Source organism: Lactuca virosa, chromosome 3 (genome assembly GCF_052849685.1).
Source record: "Lactuca virosa cultivar CGN04683 chromosome 3, Lactuca_virosa_CGN04683_v6, whole genome shotgun sequence".
Lineage (NCBI taxonomy): Eukaryota > Viridiplantae > Streptophyta > Magnoliopsida > Asterales > Asteraceae > Lactuca > Lactuca virosa.
In genome coordinates, this window is record NC_136428.1 from 74797056 (window position 1) to 74812568 (window position 15513).

Sequence of the window (15513 nt, forward strand, 5' to 3'; positions counted from 1 at the left end):
AGGTATGTGGATAATGACTCACTTGCAAACATCATCAACCCAAATAATTTTGGGCCATTACTTGAACCATTGGTGGCCTTTTATGTAGCACAGCTGCACAGGTGGGTTTGTTACTAACATTAAATTTCCGGACCTTCACCAAATTTTGTATAATGATATTGAGCATTGAAAATGTGAAAAGGTCTTGGAAGGCTTGGTTTATTTACATGAACAAAGGATTATTCATTGGGATATTAAGGGTGCAAATATTTTGACTACTAAAGAGGTAAAGTATTAGTATTACATTTCCTTTGGCATCCTCAAATATGAAATTTATGATTCCTTTTTCCAGGGTGTTGTTAAATTGGTAGATTTTGGGGTTGCCATGAAGCTAACAGAGGCAGATGTTGATATGCATTTTGTTGTTGGCTCACCTTACCGGATGGCTCCCGAGGTTTTTTTTTATTAATATTTTTTATTTTTATATTCTTATTTTTCATGTCATATAATTTTAATGGGTTTCTAGTTTTTTTTCTTTCCAGGTGATAGAAATGATAGGTGTTTGTGGAACATCTGATATATGGAGTACTGTTGGTTGTATTGTGATTGAGCTATTTACTAGCGTGCCTCCTTACAATGATCATCATCCTATGCAAGCTCTTTTTATGATCGTTCAGGTCTTCTGTTTTCTGATTCTTTTTTTTTTTTTTATTTTTTTTTATTTATAATAACATTTTATTTGTCATAAATAAAGCTGAGTTCCCTAAACTGTCCTTCAGGATGAAATTCCTCCAATAGCAGATAGCTTGTCACCCGGTGTCACGGATTTTTTGCGCCAGCGCTTTAACAAGGTAGGGTATAAATAAAAAAACTTTCTACTTTTACATTCTTTAAAAAAATGGTCTATGTAAGGTAAGAAGTTATATATGGTTTCTTTTAACACAATAATTTTCATATTCAAAGATGCTAGGCTGAGACCTGACGCAAAGACACTACTTCTCACCCTTGGTTACAAAGTTGGAGGAGGCGTGTTGTATTGCAATCTTCATGCTAGTTATGTGTAATGAAATATAAACTAAGTTTTCATATATTATATACAGAATGTCATAAGCAATGAATGTTGTATAATAATAAATAATAATATAAGCAAAGAATGTTGTATAACAATAAATAATAATAATGTAGGGACAATGTTATAAAACAGGAACAAAACATCATGTATGTTCAACCTACAAGTTTTTTCAAGTCATGTATGTTCAACCTACAAGTTTTTTCAAGAAGGGGTTTAATTCCATTATTATAGAATGTATATCATTATTTATTGGACTTTTTCAGAATTTATAATTTCTTTGATATCAATTCTCTTTTACTATCCAAATGGAACTATTGATTATTTTCAATATGCATTTTTTTAAGAGGTGATATTTAACAAATTAACTAACTTTTTAAGTAATGGCGTTTTGAATGGTTCTAAGAGATAGAGAGCTTCAAAAAGGAAGTTCACCATTAGAAATTATGGATTTTGTAATATATTGAATCAATATATGAATATGTATTTCTCTATAACAAATTTCTTTATTTTTTAAAATACAATGAAATATAAACTAAGTTTTCATATATTATATACAGAATGTCATAAGCAATGAATGTTGTATAATAATAAATAATAATATAAGCAAAGAATGTTGTATAACAATAAATAATAATAATGTAGGGACAATGTTATAAAACAGGAACAAAACATCATGTATGTTCAACCTACAAGTTTTTTCAAGTCATGTATGTTCAACCTACAAGTTTTTTCAAGAAGGGGTTTAATTCAATTATTATAGAATGTATATCATTATTTATTGGACTTTTTCAGAATTTATAATTTCTTTGATATCAATTCTCTTTTACTATCCAAATGGAACTATTGATTATTTTCAATATGCATTTTTTTATGAGGTGATATTTAACAAATTAACCAACTTTTTAAGTAATGGCGTTTTGAATGGTTCTAAGAATAGAGAGCTTCAAAAAGGAAGTTCACCATTAGAAATTATGGATTTTGTAATATATTGAATCAATATATGAATATGTATTTCTCTATAACAAATTTCTTTATTTTTTAAAGTACAATTTTAAGATTTTTTTTCCAACGTGGCGTATTCAAAATGTCATTTACCAATCACAAAAATCCATTATGAAATTGTCATAATGAACAAAGAACTAAAAATATGATTATTTTGTTAAATTTCAGTCCTAAAATGTTTCTTCTTGTGAATTTTGTTTTCTCATATTAATTTAGCAAAATCACTTATGCTGTTTGTTTCTTAGCTTTAACTTAAGTTATACTACTTTATTTGCTATCAGGTGTGAGACCCATGTATTAAATGAGTTCATTTAAAAGAAAATTTAAATATAAAATTTAAAATATTTGAAAAGTTTGAACTTATAAGAAAAGTAAAAAAAAAAATTATATTAAATTATAAAAATTAAAGTGTTTTTTTTTCTCTTTTCAATTTAAACAAATAACTTAGATAAATAAATGAAGGAAATTAATGAAACTTTAATTTAGTAATTTTGAAATTAGAAGGAAAGTCCATTAATAAAATTGATATGCATTTATTATTAGATTTAAATCATATGCGGAATTTAATAAAATAGAAAAAAAAAAACATAAAGTGACATGTGGAATAAAAAATAATTTAAAATAATCATAAAATTACATGTGACAAAATGAATAAGAATATGACATGTGGCAAAAATATCTTTATTTATTAGGGTAGAGATTTTGTATAGTATTATACTTATTCGTTTATTCGTTTTTCGGTTGTGACACTTTTGGACCCAATGACGTTTGTTTAAACTTTAAACCCTCCACTTTGGTCGACTTTCAATTTCATCATTCCATGTGGTTTCTTTTAAAATGACGAAAAATTATATAACACACATGATCTTGATCTAATGGTATTAATTAACTATTTGTGAATATATAAATCTGATCTGCTGGTACTAATTAACTATTTAAAATCATGACAAAATGGAGTTGGATTTAGTTTGATTAATATAGGTTATATAATTGAAAGTAAAAATGGTTTAATTTACATATGTCAATGTGATGAGTATTGGTGATTCTGATCCCATACCCGATTACAAAACATATCTCAAACACAATCATGTACCAACCATGTTCCGCTGATACCTAGTTAGTAAATAACTGACGAGTTTTTGGGTATTGGGTATTGTAATTTATGATATTAATATTTTATAATTTTATAATTTAAATACTTATTACCATCAAAATCTCATCCAAAAATGATTTGATTTTTTTAAAAATAATTATACTTTCTAATAACATCAACACCAACGAGTTTAATATGTAACAAATTTTACATAGATATATAAAGTTTTAGTATCCTAAGTTCATGATAAACTAATATAAATCACAATATAAATAATAAAAGCAATATAATTAATTATCATTATTAGATATTTTAGGTTAATATTATGAATTGCTATGTTAGTAGTAATTACACAACAAACTTTGTATTAATAATATGATACATAATACTATATATTAATAATAAAATTATAAGTATTATAATAAAAATGGTTAGGGTAGGGTAAATGTGATAGAGTTATTGGATTGGTATAACCTTAATATCGTAATCATATCAAATTTGTAATTTTTATAGAAAAATCACATAGTCTGTAACATCCGGTATCAGGTACGTATTTAAATTCGAGCCAAACTTCATATTTTACCCTTGGACTCGGCGAGTTGGAGGCCCAACTCGTCGAGTAGGATCGACTCCGGGTCGGGGGATTAAGTGACCTACTCGACGAGTCGGAAGACCGACTCGGCGAGTAGGAGCTGTCTAAGTGAAACCCTAAATTGGAGGGTTTGCACCCTATTTAAACATCTTATGAGGCTTCCACCTCAGCCTCCATCACTTTCAAGCTTTGCCCTCGAAACCCTAATCCTCCATAAGTGAACTTGAGCTTTCTTGGTTATTTTGAGTGTTATTTGGTGTATCTTGAAGCTAGTGGAAGAAGTGGAAGATAAAAGACTCAAGGGGGAAGGAGTAGATCCAGGAACTACACCCCATTTGCCATCTTTTCTGGTAATCATGCTTCCAACTTGATATTCTTTCTCTTAGATCTATTTGTCCCCATATTAAGAAAGGTTTTGGCACAAAAACCTTGGTCCTTGGTGTTGGGACGTCCCAAGTGGTTCATATCTCAGATCTAGGCTCTAGGGAGGGTTACATGGCATAAAGATGCAAACCTTAGGGCCATAGTAACCCCATGCATCTTGTAGACCTCATTTTAGGGTCTTTTGAGCTTAGGGACCCATGCATGGACGTAAAGTTCTTAACTTTACGTTCTATATCGACCCTAGGAGGTCAGATCTACCCTTTGGATAAGATGAGCTTAACAAAAATCGAGTTTATGGACATGGACTTTAGGGGACTCGGCGAGTCGTTCTTGAGACTCGACGAGTCGAGCATTGGTTCCCCAACCTTTTTGCTTCGAAGGGATCTGGTTAAGTCTAGGAGGGGACTCCACAAGGATACACATGATTATAGACCTAGAAATCTTGGGACTCGACGAGTGTATGAACAGACTCGGTGAGTCCAATGCAATCTCCCAACCCATGACGACGGACTCGGCGAGTTGTTCAAGGATGAACTCGACGAGCCAGATGAAGATAGTCTCGATGCTATGTTTGAAGGGGAACTCGTCGAGTTCTTGCAAGGCTCGACGAGTAGAGTCGGGGTTGGGAACAGATGGATAATAGGGACTCGACGAGTTGGTGCACCAAGTCGGCGAGTCAGGTCAACTGGGTATTGACTTTGACCAGGATGTTGACTGTAGCCAGGGGTAAAATGGTCATTTTACCCTAGATGTAGTTATCAAATTTTGACTAAGCACCTTTATGGAAATTTATAGTCGGAGAGTCGTCGGAGCAGCAGACAGAGATTCCTCACCCAGAGTTGCAGCAGTCAGTCATACTAGGTGAGTTTCTTTTCAGTAGGAATGGGTCTAAGGCACCAAGGCCGTCCCGTAGTATGAAATGTTAGTAGCTGAGTGTGGGTGTGGCCCGTATCTCGCAGTATAGTTTGATTATGGATATATGTCTGACTGTTAGAATTAGTTATACTTGTTGTCTGTGTGATACTTGTATGTTGGATTAGTGGCTGAGTATAGGCGAGTCCCGTATCTCGCAGTAGATGAGTGTGGGCGGTGCCCGTATCTCATAGTAGCCGAGTGTGGGCGGGGCCCGTATCTCGAAGTAGCTGAGTGTGGGCGAGGCCCGTATGTCAGAGTCAGCAGAGTGTGGGCGGGGCCCGTATCTCTTAGTTGCATGATATATGTGTATGGTATGTGGTAGTTTGGGGAAACTCACTAAGCTTCGTGCTTACGGTTTTGAGTTTTGGTTTCAGGTACTTCCACTAGCAAGGGAAATGGCTCGGGATGATCGCATGACACACACCACAATCACAACCTAGGAGTTTACTCTGATGTTTTACCATGAGATTTTGATTTGAGACAGATACTATGATGTTTTATGAAACATGATTTATGTTTTTACTTATGGCTTTGGATGGTTTATGATTTTAGTAATGATTTGAAAACGAAATTTTTGGGTCGTATTTTTGGGATGTTTCATAGTCAGTCCAATAACCATTTAGCCAACCCAGTTTTTCCTGTATGGTTCAAGTATTTTTGTCATCAATAGTCATATTACTTTAGTTTGCTGATACAACAAAAATATTTTTGATCTTGCCTATTTCATGGTGTTGTCTGAAACTTAGTATAACAACAAACATTTAAATTAGATAAAATGAATAAAATAAAAAATGACAAAAGATTCTAACATTCTTTCGGAAATAGACAAAAGGAGCTAACCACAAAACTATAACTACTAAAATTTAATATATTTTAGTTATTTATACATTGTCAATGTATGTAGTTTGATTCAAATGTCACAAGTAGCTTCTTGCTTGGAACTAATGATCATACTAAAAGGTCCGGTTTAAATATTTTAAACGGGATAACCATTTAAAACATTTTTAAATACTTAAAACATTTTTAAATAGTCAATACTGTCAAAATTATGAGTTTAAGTGTTCTTAAAGATGTGTACATAGGTTTTTGTTAGTACAAAAATGCAAAATATATGAAATAACAATGTACTTTTATTCCATTTTATTTATAGTATTTTATTGGTACTGAAATTTTATTACTAAGAACATATTTTAATCCAACTTTCAATATAGGAGCTTACCTTTTTCATATAAAGCAACATACCTTTTTCATATTTATATATAACTTATTTTTGTTGCTTCTACATATATTTCTATCATTCTCAGCTATCTAGTTGAAGCCACACATATGACAACATCAAACAAATTTTTTTGCAGATGTTTAACATCGAAGAGATTAAGAGATAACATGATAATCTGTCATGGCAATCCGCATCGATGACTATTTGATGTTCGAGATCAAATGCAACCATCTCTCTATTGCTTCCATTATCAACCACAATGATGGTATGTGAGCTTAATCCTCCAACTTTTATCAATTCCATTTTCATTCACCAAACACTGTATAATTTTTCATTTTTCACCCCAAAAATCAAGCCAAATCTAACATCACTAATTTACCAATAAATTTTAAGTCATAAAACTTGATCATTTTGAATTATTTAACTGCAATCAAAACCAAACGACAATGGAACCACTATATGGAAAAACGTTGTTCCTTGCACTCTAAAAAAAATGAAACCTCTTAAAAATTTAGAAATTTGCACTATCCAATCACTAATCTATATAAACAAATCAACTACTTGAAACTAAAATAAACTCAACAAATTTAAATTTATTAGTAGCAATTTGAATCATATTATAATCTTAATAAATAGAAAGTAAGCAAAAAATAATGTTTTACTTATACAATTCACAATCATGATTTAATGGTGATGGGAGGGTTTTCAGAATCAATCATATGAGAAGTTATGGTAGGGCTTTCAGAACGATCAAAATTAATGCTTATGCTAGGACCCAAGACATGCGTGAGATGTCCAACCACATAAGACTCATGTAGTTTAGGGGGGGGGGGGATATTTTTACTTACACTAGTATTAGTAACAAATTAGTAACATATTAGTGGAGTAATAACGGATTACTACATTCGACATAATAGTAACATATTGGTGACAAATTTTACTTTAATTAATTTTATAACAATTATTGCTTAAGGGTTTATTTTTATTTTTTCGTACAAAACATCAAAAATCAACGGTCCTGACAGCAACTAGAGTAGATGATACAAAAAATAACTCTAATACATGATAATGATTTTATTAAGCAAGTCTTATGTTTAAATGAGATTATACATATTTCAATGCATTAACTCGTAAATATGTTAAACATAGGTTTGTATTTGTATAGTATGTCTTTCAGAATCTGGCGAGAAAGATTCCAAACAGTTTGCACAAACGATAAGCTTCCCTCTCTTTCTTCATAAATCATTCCCTTTCACTCTGAAAAATAACTCGAATATCCAATGAGATAAAGAAAAGAGAGACAAAGGTAAAGTTAAGTTGTTGAAAGGCATGCAAACAAGTAAATTTGTCTCCGATGGATAAAAGTGTCACTTGTAAATAGATAAGGGACGATTTATGTAATCCACCGAAAAACAATAATATTAGGCTTTGCAACAGACATCTTGACAGAAAGGACGACCAATTGGAGCAACCTAACAACAGTATTTTGCCCCTCTTCGATTTTTGACAATTCGTCGGAGATTTTGCAGCCGATCACTTTCCGGCGGGCCATTGTGTTGTCCCACATCTTCTTTTTCATCTTCTTCAAAATCGAAGGATTAGCGCTTTATTCCACTTGAATATACAATAATGGCTGAATTCTTCTTCTAGGGTTACTGAAAACCCTCCCCCCTTACTGAATTCAAAGAGACAGGGAGGGGAGAGAGATGTCTCGCCAAGCGACGACGACCGCCTTTCATAAGTCGAAGACCCTGGACAACAAATATGTAAGAAATGTTCATGATTTCGCGTAATTTCTATAGGGTATTTCGTAGTCTTATCCCCTTCATTCCAAAAATTGGAGCTATCTTTTTGACTTTGGATGTGAAATCTCGCACTCTATGAATATGAATTGATGTGGTTTTGAAGTTTTTGGAAAATTTCGGTTAATTACTCTAAATTTCTGAAGTAATTTGATACATTAATGGTGATGTTATATTTGCATCACACTCCATAACTATTGCATTAAAAGAGTACGAGGTTTGACATCAGTACTCAAAAGACGGCTCTTCCTTGGGAATCCAGTTGAGTTCATGTTCTAGACATGTAACGATGTTTGAGATTACAAAGAAGTTATGAGGTTGCTTATAGTTGTTGTTTCTCTTTCCTATAGCTAGAAGTTTTTGAATTTTAGTCCATCTTTTGGCAAACAGTAGCACTTCTCTAGACTTGTTTCATGATCGTAGCAATGTAGCTTTGTGAAATAGTTTGTGTAGTTGGAAGTCAACCAGATGTAGCTTGAGATCTCATAGCTAGATTGGTTGGTACTATCATTTCTATTCTTGTAATGATGTTGGAAACTATTAGTAAAATACCAAATCAGTTGTGAGATTTATCCCCCCTAGTGGAATGCTATTTTTGTTATGATCTACTTTTGGCATGCTATATCTTCATACTGGATTTGAATGTGCTATTTCTTTTATGTTTTGGAAGATGCTTGGAGATGAGATTGGGAAAGGAGCATATGGTCGAGTTTACAAGGGTTTAGACTTGGAGAATGGAGATTTTGTTGCAATAAAACAAGTTTCTTTGGAGAATATTGCTCAGGAGGACCTCAACATTATCATGGTACAATTTATCTCCTTCTTTTCCTTTTAATATTTCAAACATGCTGTAATGTGATGTATTTTATATATGGTTAATTAGCATATGATACTCAACCACTTATATTCTGTATTAACACATTTGTTGCTTTCTATATGGATAAATTGTGAACCAATTGGACGTGGTAACTTCTCAGCAAGAAATTGACTTGCTTAAGGTACTATTTTTGGTCTTACTTTATAGTAATTTTTGTAACATTGCAGGAATATTCTAGTGATTTGTAAACCATATGTTGCCTTTCTTTTGATGCAGAATTTGAACCACAAAAATATAGTAAAGTATCTTGGATCCTTAAAGACAAAGACCCATCTTCATATAATTCTTGAGTAAGTGTGTTAAAATTTATTAACCTTAAATACATTTATCACTTGTATTAGTTTTGAAAGTGTGTTTAATTGGTGATAATCTTTTTAATCTAAGGTATGTGGAGAATGGTTCACTTGCAAACATTATCAAGCCAAACAAATTTGGGCCATTTCCTGAATCATTGGTGGCTGTTTATATAGCTCAGGTTTGTTTCTAACATTGAGCTTATGTACCTGGTTCAAATTTTTTGATATAAATATTTCTGAGTTTAATGCATGAGCAGGTTTTGGAAGGCTTGGTTTATTTGCATGAACAGGGGGTTATTCATCGGGATATTAAGGGTGCCAATATTTTGACTACTAAAGAGGTAAGTATAAGAGTATATTTTTGTCTTTGCCCTTTTAGCTCTAAAATTTATCTTACCTTTCTACCTCTGTTGGCTTTTCTTTTCAGGGTCTTGTTAAGTTAGCAGATTTTGGGGTTGCAACAAAGCTAACAGAGGCAGATGTTAATACACATTCAGTTGTTGGCACACCTTACTGGATGGCTCCTGAGGTATTTATATTTATATATTCTTATTCTTTTAATAAAAACTCGATCTTTCCTGTCTAATTTTTTCTCCTTTAGGTGATTGAAATGTCAGGAGTTTGTGCTGCATCTGATATATGGAGTGTTGGTTGTACTGTAATCGAGCTACTTACTTGTGTGCCTCCTTACTATGATCTTCAACCCATGCCAGCTCTCTTTAGGATTGTTCAGGTATTCTATCATTGTTAATTTACCATGTCCTCAAATCATTTTTACTGAATTTCCTATATTGCCCTTCAGGATGAAAATCCTCCAATTCCAGATAGCCTGTCACCTGGTATCACAGATTTTTTACGCCAGTGCTTTAAAAAGGTAAAGTGTAAAACGACTGTCTGGTTTTATGCTTCCTTTTTTACTTTTCTTGAAGTTATCTATTCTCTGTTTTAACATTAATTTTCATATTTCAGGATGCTAGACTGAGACCTGATGCAAAAACACTTCTTTCTCACCCTTGGATACAAAATTCAAGGCGTGTTGTATTGCAGTCTTCACTTCGCCATAGTGGTACACTCAGGTAATTGCTGCAAGGATAAAGATTATATATTTTTATATAAAAATCATGTTTTTATATTCGAAGAGCATCTCTTTTTTCAGAAACATAGAAGATGATGGCTCAGTGGGTGGTGCAAAAACTTCAAATGCAGATGATCTAACCACTGTTGAGAATCTCTCTGTGGAGAAAGTCAAAGTATTTATTTCCTTGTAATTAAAACTAATAAGTACAAAGTTTCAAACACACTGGTATTACAGTATATAATTTGTTTTTACTTATTGATGTTCCGAATTTCAGGAAGTTAAAACAGAGTTGCTATTGGCTGAAGCTACTCTTGCTGGCAAGTCATATGAGGAAAATGATTCAAGTAATGAAAAAGCAGATGTATCAGAAGACGATGTTGCAGTTGCCACTTTAGCTATTCATGAGAAATTACCATTAGAACCTTCATCTGTAAACAATGAAACTAATCAAGAACATGCCCATGAGAAGCTACTATCAGAATTAGGTGCCACTGAGGTAACGATAACAAATGGTGACTCAGAGTCAAAATCAAAAACCACAAAAGTCAAAGAAAACGGAAGTTCTGTTACTACTGAAACCAGTTCAACTACTTCTAGCCACAAAGGCCATGACAACACTTCTCAAAAGTCTGTGAAAGCATCAAGAACAGTTGGAGGAAACAACGAACTGAGTAAATTCAGTGATACACCTGGCGATGCTTCATTGGACGATTTATTTCAACCAATGGATAAAACCTTTGAAGATCGGTCAGCTGAAGCTTCAACATCTGCTTCTTCATCACACATGAATAATAATAATAATCAAGGGAACACAGATACTGGAAGAGCTGACTTGGCAACACATTTAAGGGCTACAATTGCTCAAAAACAGTTGGAGAATGAACCAGGTGGACAGTCTAATGGAGGAGATATACTTCATCTTATGATGGGTGTTTTAAAAGAAGATGTGATTGGTATTGATGGCCTAGGGTTTGATGATAAACTACCTGCAGACAATCTTTTTCACCTGCAAGCTGTTGAGTTTGGGAAATTAGTTTCTTCATTGAGACCAGAGGAATCAGAAGATGTGATTGTGTCATCGTGTCATAAGTTAACTGTTTTCTTTCAACATCGCCCTGAACAGAAACTTGTTTTTATGACCCAACATGGATTACTTCCTCTTCTGGAATTGCTTGAGGTTCCTAGGACACGGGTATGTTCAATTCAAAGTGGCTTACTACTTACTAAATCTTGTTCTTCTATTATTATTATATTAAATATTTTAGTAATATATTTTAATGCTATTCTGTAGGTGCAGGTTATATGCTCCGTGCTTCATGTCTTGAATCAAATTATCAAGGATAACACTGACTTTCAGGAGAATGCTTGTCTAGTTGGACTTGTAAGTATTTAGGGGTTGTTTCTTTTTACTTAATCTGTGGACAGAATGACTTAATTGGAATTATCCAAAAGAATCTGACTTAATGGATCATGACACCAACCCTTTACCTATAAGGGTAAAATGGTCATTTAGTCTCATTTTATTTACGAAAAAACCTCCCCAGGTACCTGTTGTTATGGGGTTTGCAGTGCCTGATAGAACAAGAGAGGTTCGTATGGAAGCAGCTTACTTTTTGCAGCAACTTTGTCAGTCAAGGTATAAATTTTTCTCATTTTCCCTAAATTTTCTAATTTCTTTGTGTTTATACTATAAAAAGATGATTGTATTGAGGTGGAATCTTTTTGTTACAGCTCATTGACATTACAAATGTTTATAGCATGCCGTGGGATACCTGTTCTTGTGGGATTTCTGGAGGCTGATTATGCAAAATACAGGTTTTTAGTTCTTTTAACTTGTATAATTTCATACAGAACTGAAGCAGTTATGATTACATTCTAGAATGTGAATGTTCTAATGAAGCTTTCCAAATTCCAGGGAAATGGTCCATCTAGCTATTGATGGAATGTGGCAGGTATTTAAGCTTCAAAGATCAACACTTAGGAATGATTTTTGTCGAATAGCTGCAAAAAACGGAATATTACTGAGGCTCATAAATACCCTTTATAGCTTAAATGAAGCAACCAGGCTGGCTTCCATATCTGGTGGAGGTGGCTTTTCAATGGATGGTTTAGGTTTAGGTTTAGCCACCCGATCAAGATCCGGTCCATTAGATTCAAGTAGTAACACTTTCATGCAAACTGAAAGTGCAGCCAATGGGATGGATTATGTTGACCATGTCAAAGTCAAACACGGTGTAACAACAGATCAATCATCTTCTCATTCACCTGATTCAAGATTCTTCACTTTAGACATTGATAAACATCATCATCAATCAAGCAACACCAGTGCTGAAGCTCCATTTAATTCAAGATCACCAGATTCGAATACAGTGAAGGAGGAGAGGGGAGATGGTTCACAAGATGTTGAACATAAACAGAGACTTTCTAATTTTGGAAGGTTGTCCACTGATAGGCCTAGGAAATCTATGGATGTTGTATCAAATGGGCAAGAAAATGTCCGGCCTCTTTTAAGTCTTTTGGAAAAAGAACCCCCTTCGCGACACTTTTCTGGTCAACTTGAATATGTTCGCCATTTGACTGGATTAGAAAAACATGAAAGTATACTCCCACTTTTGCATACTTCTATTGAAAAGAAGAACAATGGGCTCGATTTCTTAATGGCTGAATTTGCTGGTAATTTATGACTTTCTTTCTTTTGAGTAAATTACATTTTTTGGTCTGATTTTTCAGTTTTGGTCCCAAATAATTTTTCAGTTTTGGTCTCTGAGTATATAGCTATTATTTGCAAATTTGGTCCCAAAAATAATCATTTTATTTGGAACAAGGACTAAAAACGTTATAAGAACTTCAAAAAAGGACTAAAATTGCAACAGAACTTTTTGGGACCAAAATTGAAAATACAAGCTATAGTTACTTAGGGACCAAAAATGTAATTTTCCTCTATCATTTTGTTTGTTGAATTCAACAGAGGCTTCTAGTCGTGGAAGGGAAAATGCTAATAACAATGAGTCGATGCCTAAAACTCCACATAAATTAGTTAATAACAAAAAGACGGGGGTGGTGGGGTCCAATGATGGCGGGGGTGGGGCGTCCACATCAGGAATTGCATCTCAAACAGCATCAGGTGTACTCTCGGGTTCCGGGGTTCTCAATGCTAGACCAGGGAGTGCCACGTCATCTGGACTTTTGTCCCACATGGTGTCCCCATGGAATGCTGACGTGGCGAGGGAATATCTTGAAAAAGTGGCGGATCTTTTACTTGAATTCGCGGGTGCTGACTCAACAGTGAAGTCGTACATGTGTAGCCAAAGTTTACTCAGCCGGTTATTCCAAATGTTCAATAAAATCGAACCCCCTATTCTATTAAAGCTCTTAAAATGCATCAATCTTTTGTCCACGGATCCACACTGTTTGGAACATCTACAAAGAGCTGATGCCATTAAACATCTTATCCCAAATCTTGACCTCAAAGATGGCCCTCTTGTTTCCCAAATTCATCATGAGGTAAGTGAAAATATATCTCATTAATTATGATTATTTGACCTTCTTTGAATAATAATAATGTTTATTATTTTTGTTTGTTGTTTGAAGGTCTTGAACGCACTATTCAATCTATGCAAAATTAATAAACGGAGACAGGAACAGGCAGCAGAAAACGGAATAATTCCACATTTAATGCGTTTCATAATGTCGGATTCTCCATTAAGACAATACGCATTGCCTTTGTTATGTGATATGGCCCACGCATCACGTAATTCAAGGGAACAGTTGAGAGCGCATGGTGGAATGGATGTCTACTTAAGCTTACTTGAAGACCAGCTTTGGTCTGTAACAGCTTTGGATTCAATTGCTGTGTGTTTGGCACATGACAATGACAACAAGAAAGTGGAACAAGCTTTGTTGAGAAAGGAATCTGTTCAGAAGTTGGTCAGATTCTTTCAGTGCTGTCCGGAACAGTTTTTCCTTCACATATTAGAGCCATTTTTGAAAATCATCACGTACGTTTCTATGTTTTAATTCATTAACTTTTTTTTTTTAATCATAACAATATGTGTATGATCAATCCTTTCCTTTTGTTGGCCGCAGGAAATCAATTGAGATAAATAAAACACTGGCTGTTAACGGGTTGACACCGTTACTCATATCGAGACTTAATCACCAGGATGCTATAGCACGACTCACTCTGCTAAAATTAATTAAGGTTGGAATTTGGAAAAGTGTTGCTTTTTTTCATTCTACATTAAGTCATTTTTATTTATTTTTTTGTTGTGACAGGCTGTATATGAACATCATCCACGTCCAAAGCAGCTGATTGTAGAGAATGATTTGCCTCAAAAATTACAAAACTTAATTGAAGAACGAAGAGATGGGCAAAGCTCTGGTGGTCAAGTTCTGGTGAAGCAAATGGCCACCTCACTTCTTAAAGCACTTCATATCAATACTGTTTTATGATTCATTTGATTCGGTCTTGAGTCTGTTTGACTTTTCACGTGTAAATATATAATTTTTGGTGTGTCATGGGATGTAATTATTTATTTTGATTTTTGTTTGTTGGAATCACGTTCTCGTGTTTTGGTTTGGTTTGGTTTGTGTTTGATTTCATCTTGTGTAATCTGTACCCTAGCATGCTGCCTATTTATAACAAAGGTGTATAGATTATTATATTCTAACTGACTGCTGTGCTTTGCTGTTTTAAACGTGTACAAACCCAAGCCAACACACGCCAAGCAGCAAATTAACAAAACTAAATTGTATTTGTGTTGTGTTATTTTATAGTTTATAATTTTTTAATAAAGTAATCTTTTAATATATTCAACAACGACAAACTCAAAGAATCCTTTTATAGTTGGTATGGGAGGTAGAAGCTAGGGGTGAAATTGGTATGGTATCGATCTTTTTTCCTCCAAACCGTGTATCATACCAACTATAGATGCCAATCACTCAATTATGTTAGTAATTCCAAGACTGTTGGTTGTTACTTTAATTAAAACATGAAAATACTAAGAATTGATATTTATATCTATTCATTGATATTCGTTGATATATATAATATATTGATATATATAATATATAGGGTGATAGAGAACCATAATTAACCAAGGAACCAATCTTTTTTTCAACTTTTAGAACTTATTTTTAATCAAAAAAAAAACTAAAAATACAGAAATTCATAACTTTTTATCCTTTTTCCAATGATATCAAAT

The 15513-nt window shown here is 33.6% G+C and overlaps 1 protein-coding gene and 1 pseudogene across 2 annotated transcripts; both read left to right on the forward strand.

Annotated features, from left to right (window-relative positions):
* Positions 1-1033, forward strand: part of LOC145163681 (MAP3K epsilon protein kinase 1-like) — an 85340-nt pseudogene extending 84307 nt beyond the window's left edge.
* A 6657-nt stretch (positions 1034-7690) lies between these two features.
* LOC145165979 (MAP3K epsilon protein kinase 1-like) lies at positions 7691-14979 on the forward strand. Of its 2 annotated transcripts, none has more exons than XM_079084903.1 (20): positions 7691-8022; positions 8729-8863; positions 9036-9056; positions 9152-9225; positions 9320-9410; positions 9489-9572; positions 9659-9760; positions 9833-9964; positions 10034-10105; positions 10201-10307; positions 10388-10481; positions 10584-11501; positions 11601-11690; positions 11854-11945; positions 12041-12124; positions 12225-12982; positions 13278-13813; positions 13901-14307; positions 14396-14510; positions 14585-14979. In XM_079084903.1, the coding sequence occupies exons 1-20, from the start codon at positions 7963-7965 to the stop codon at positions 14759-14761; spliced, it is 4149 nt and encodes a 1382-aa protein (XP_078941029.1). In that variant the 5' UTR covers positions 7691-7962; the 3' UTR covers positions 14762-14979. The 2 variants fall into 2 exon arrangements, with proteins under 2 accessions (XP_078941029.1, XP_078941030.1); XM_079084904.1 differs by having other exon boundaries at positions 11607-11690.
* Positions 14980-15513: the final 534 nt, after the last annotated feature.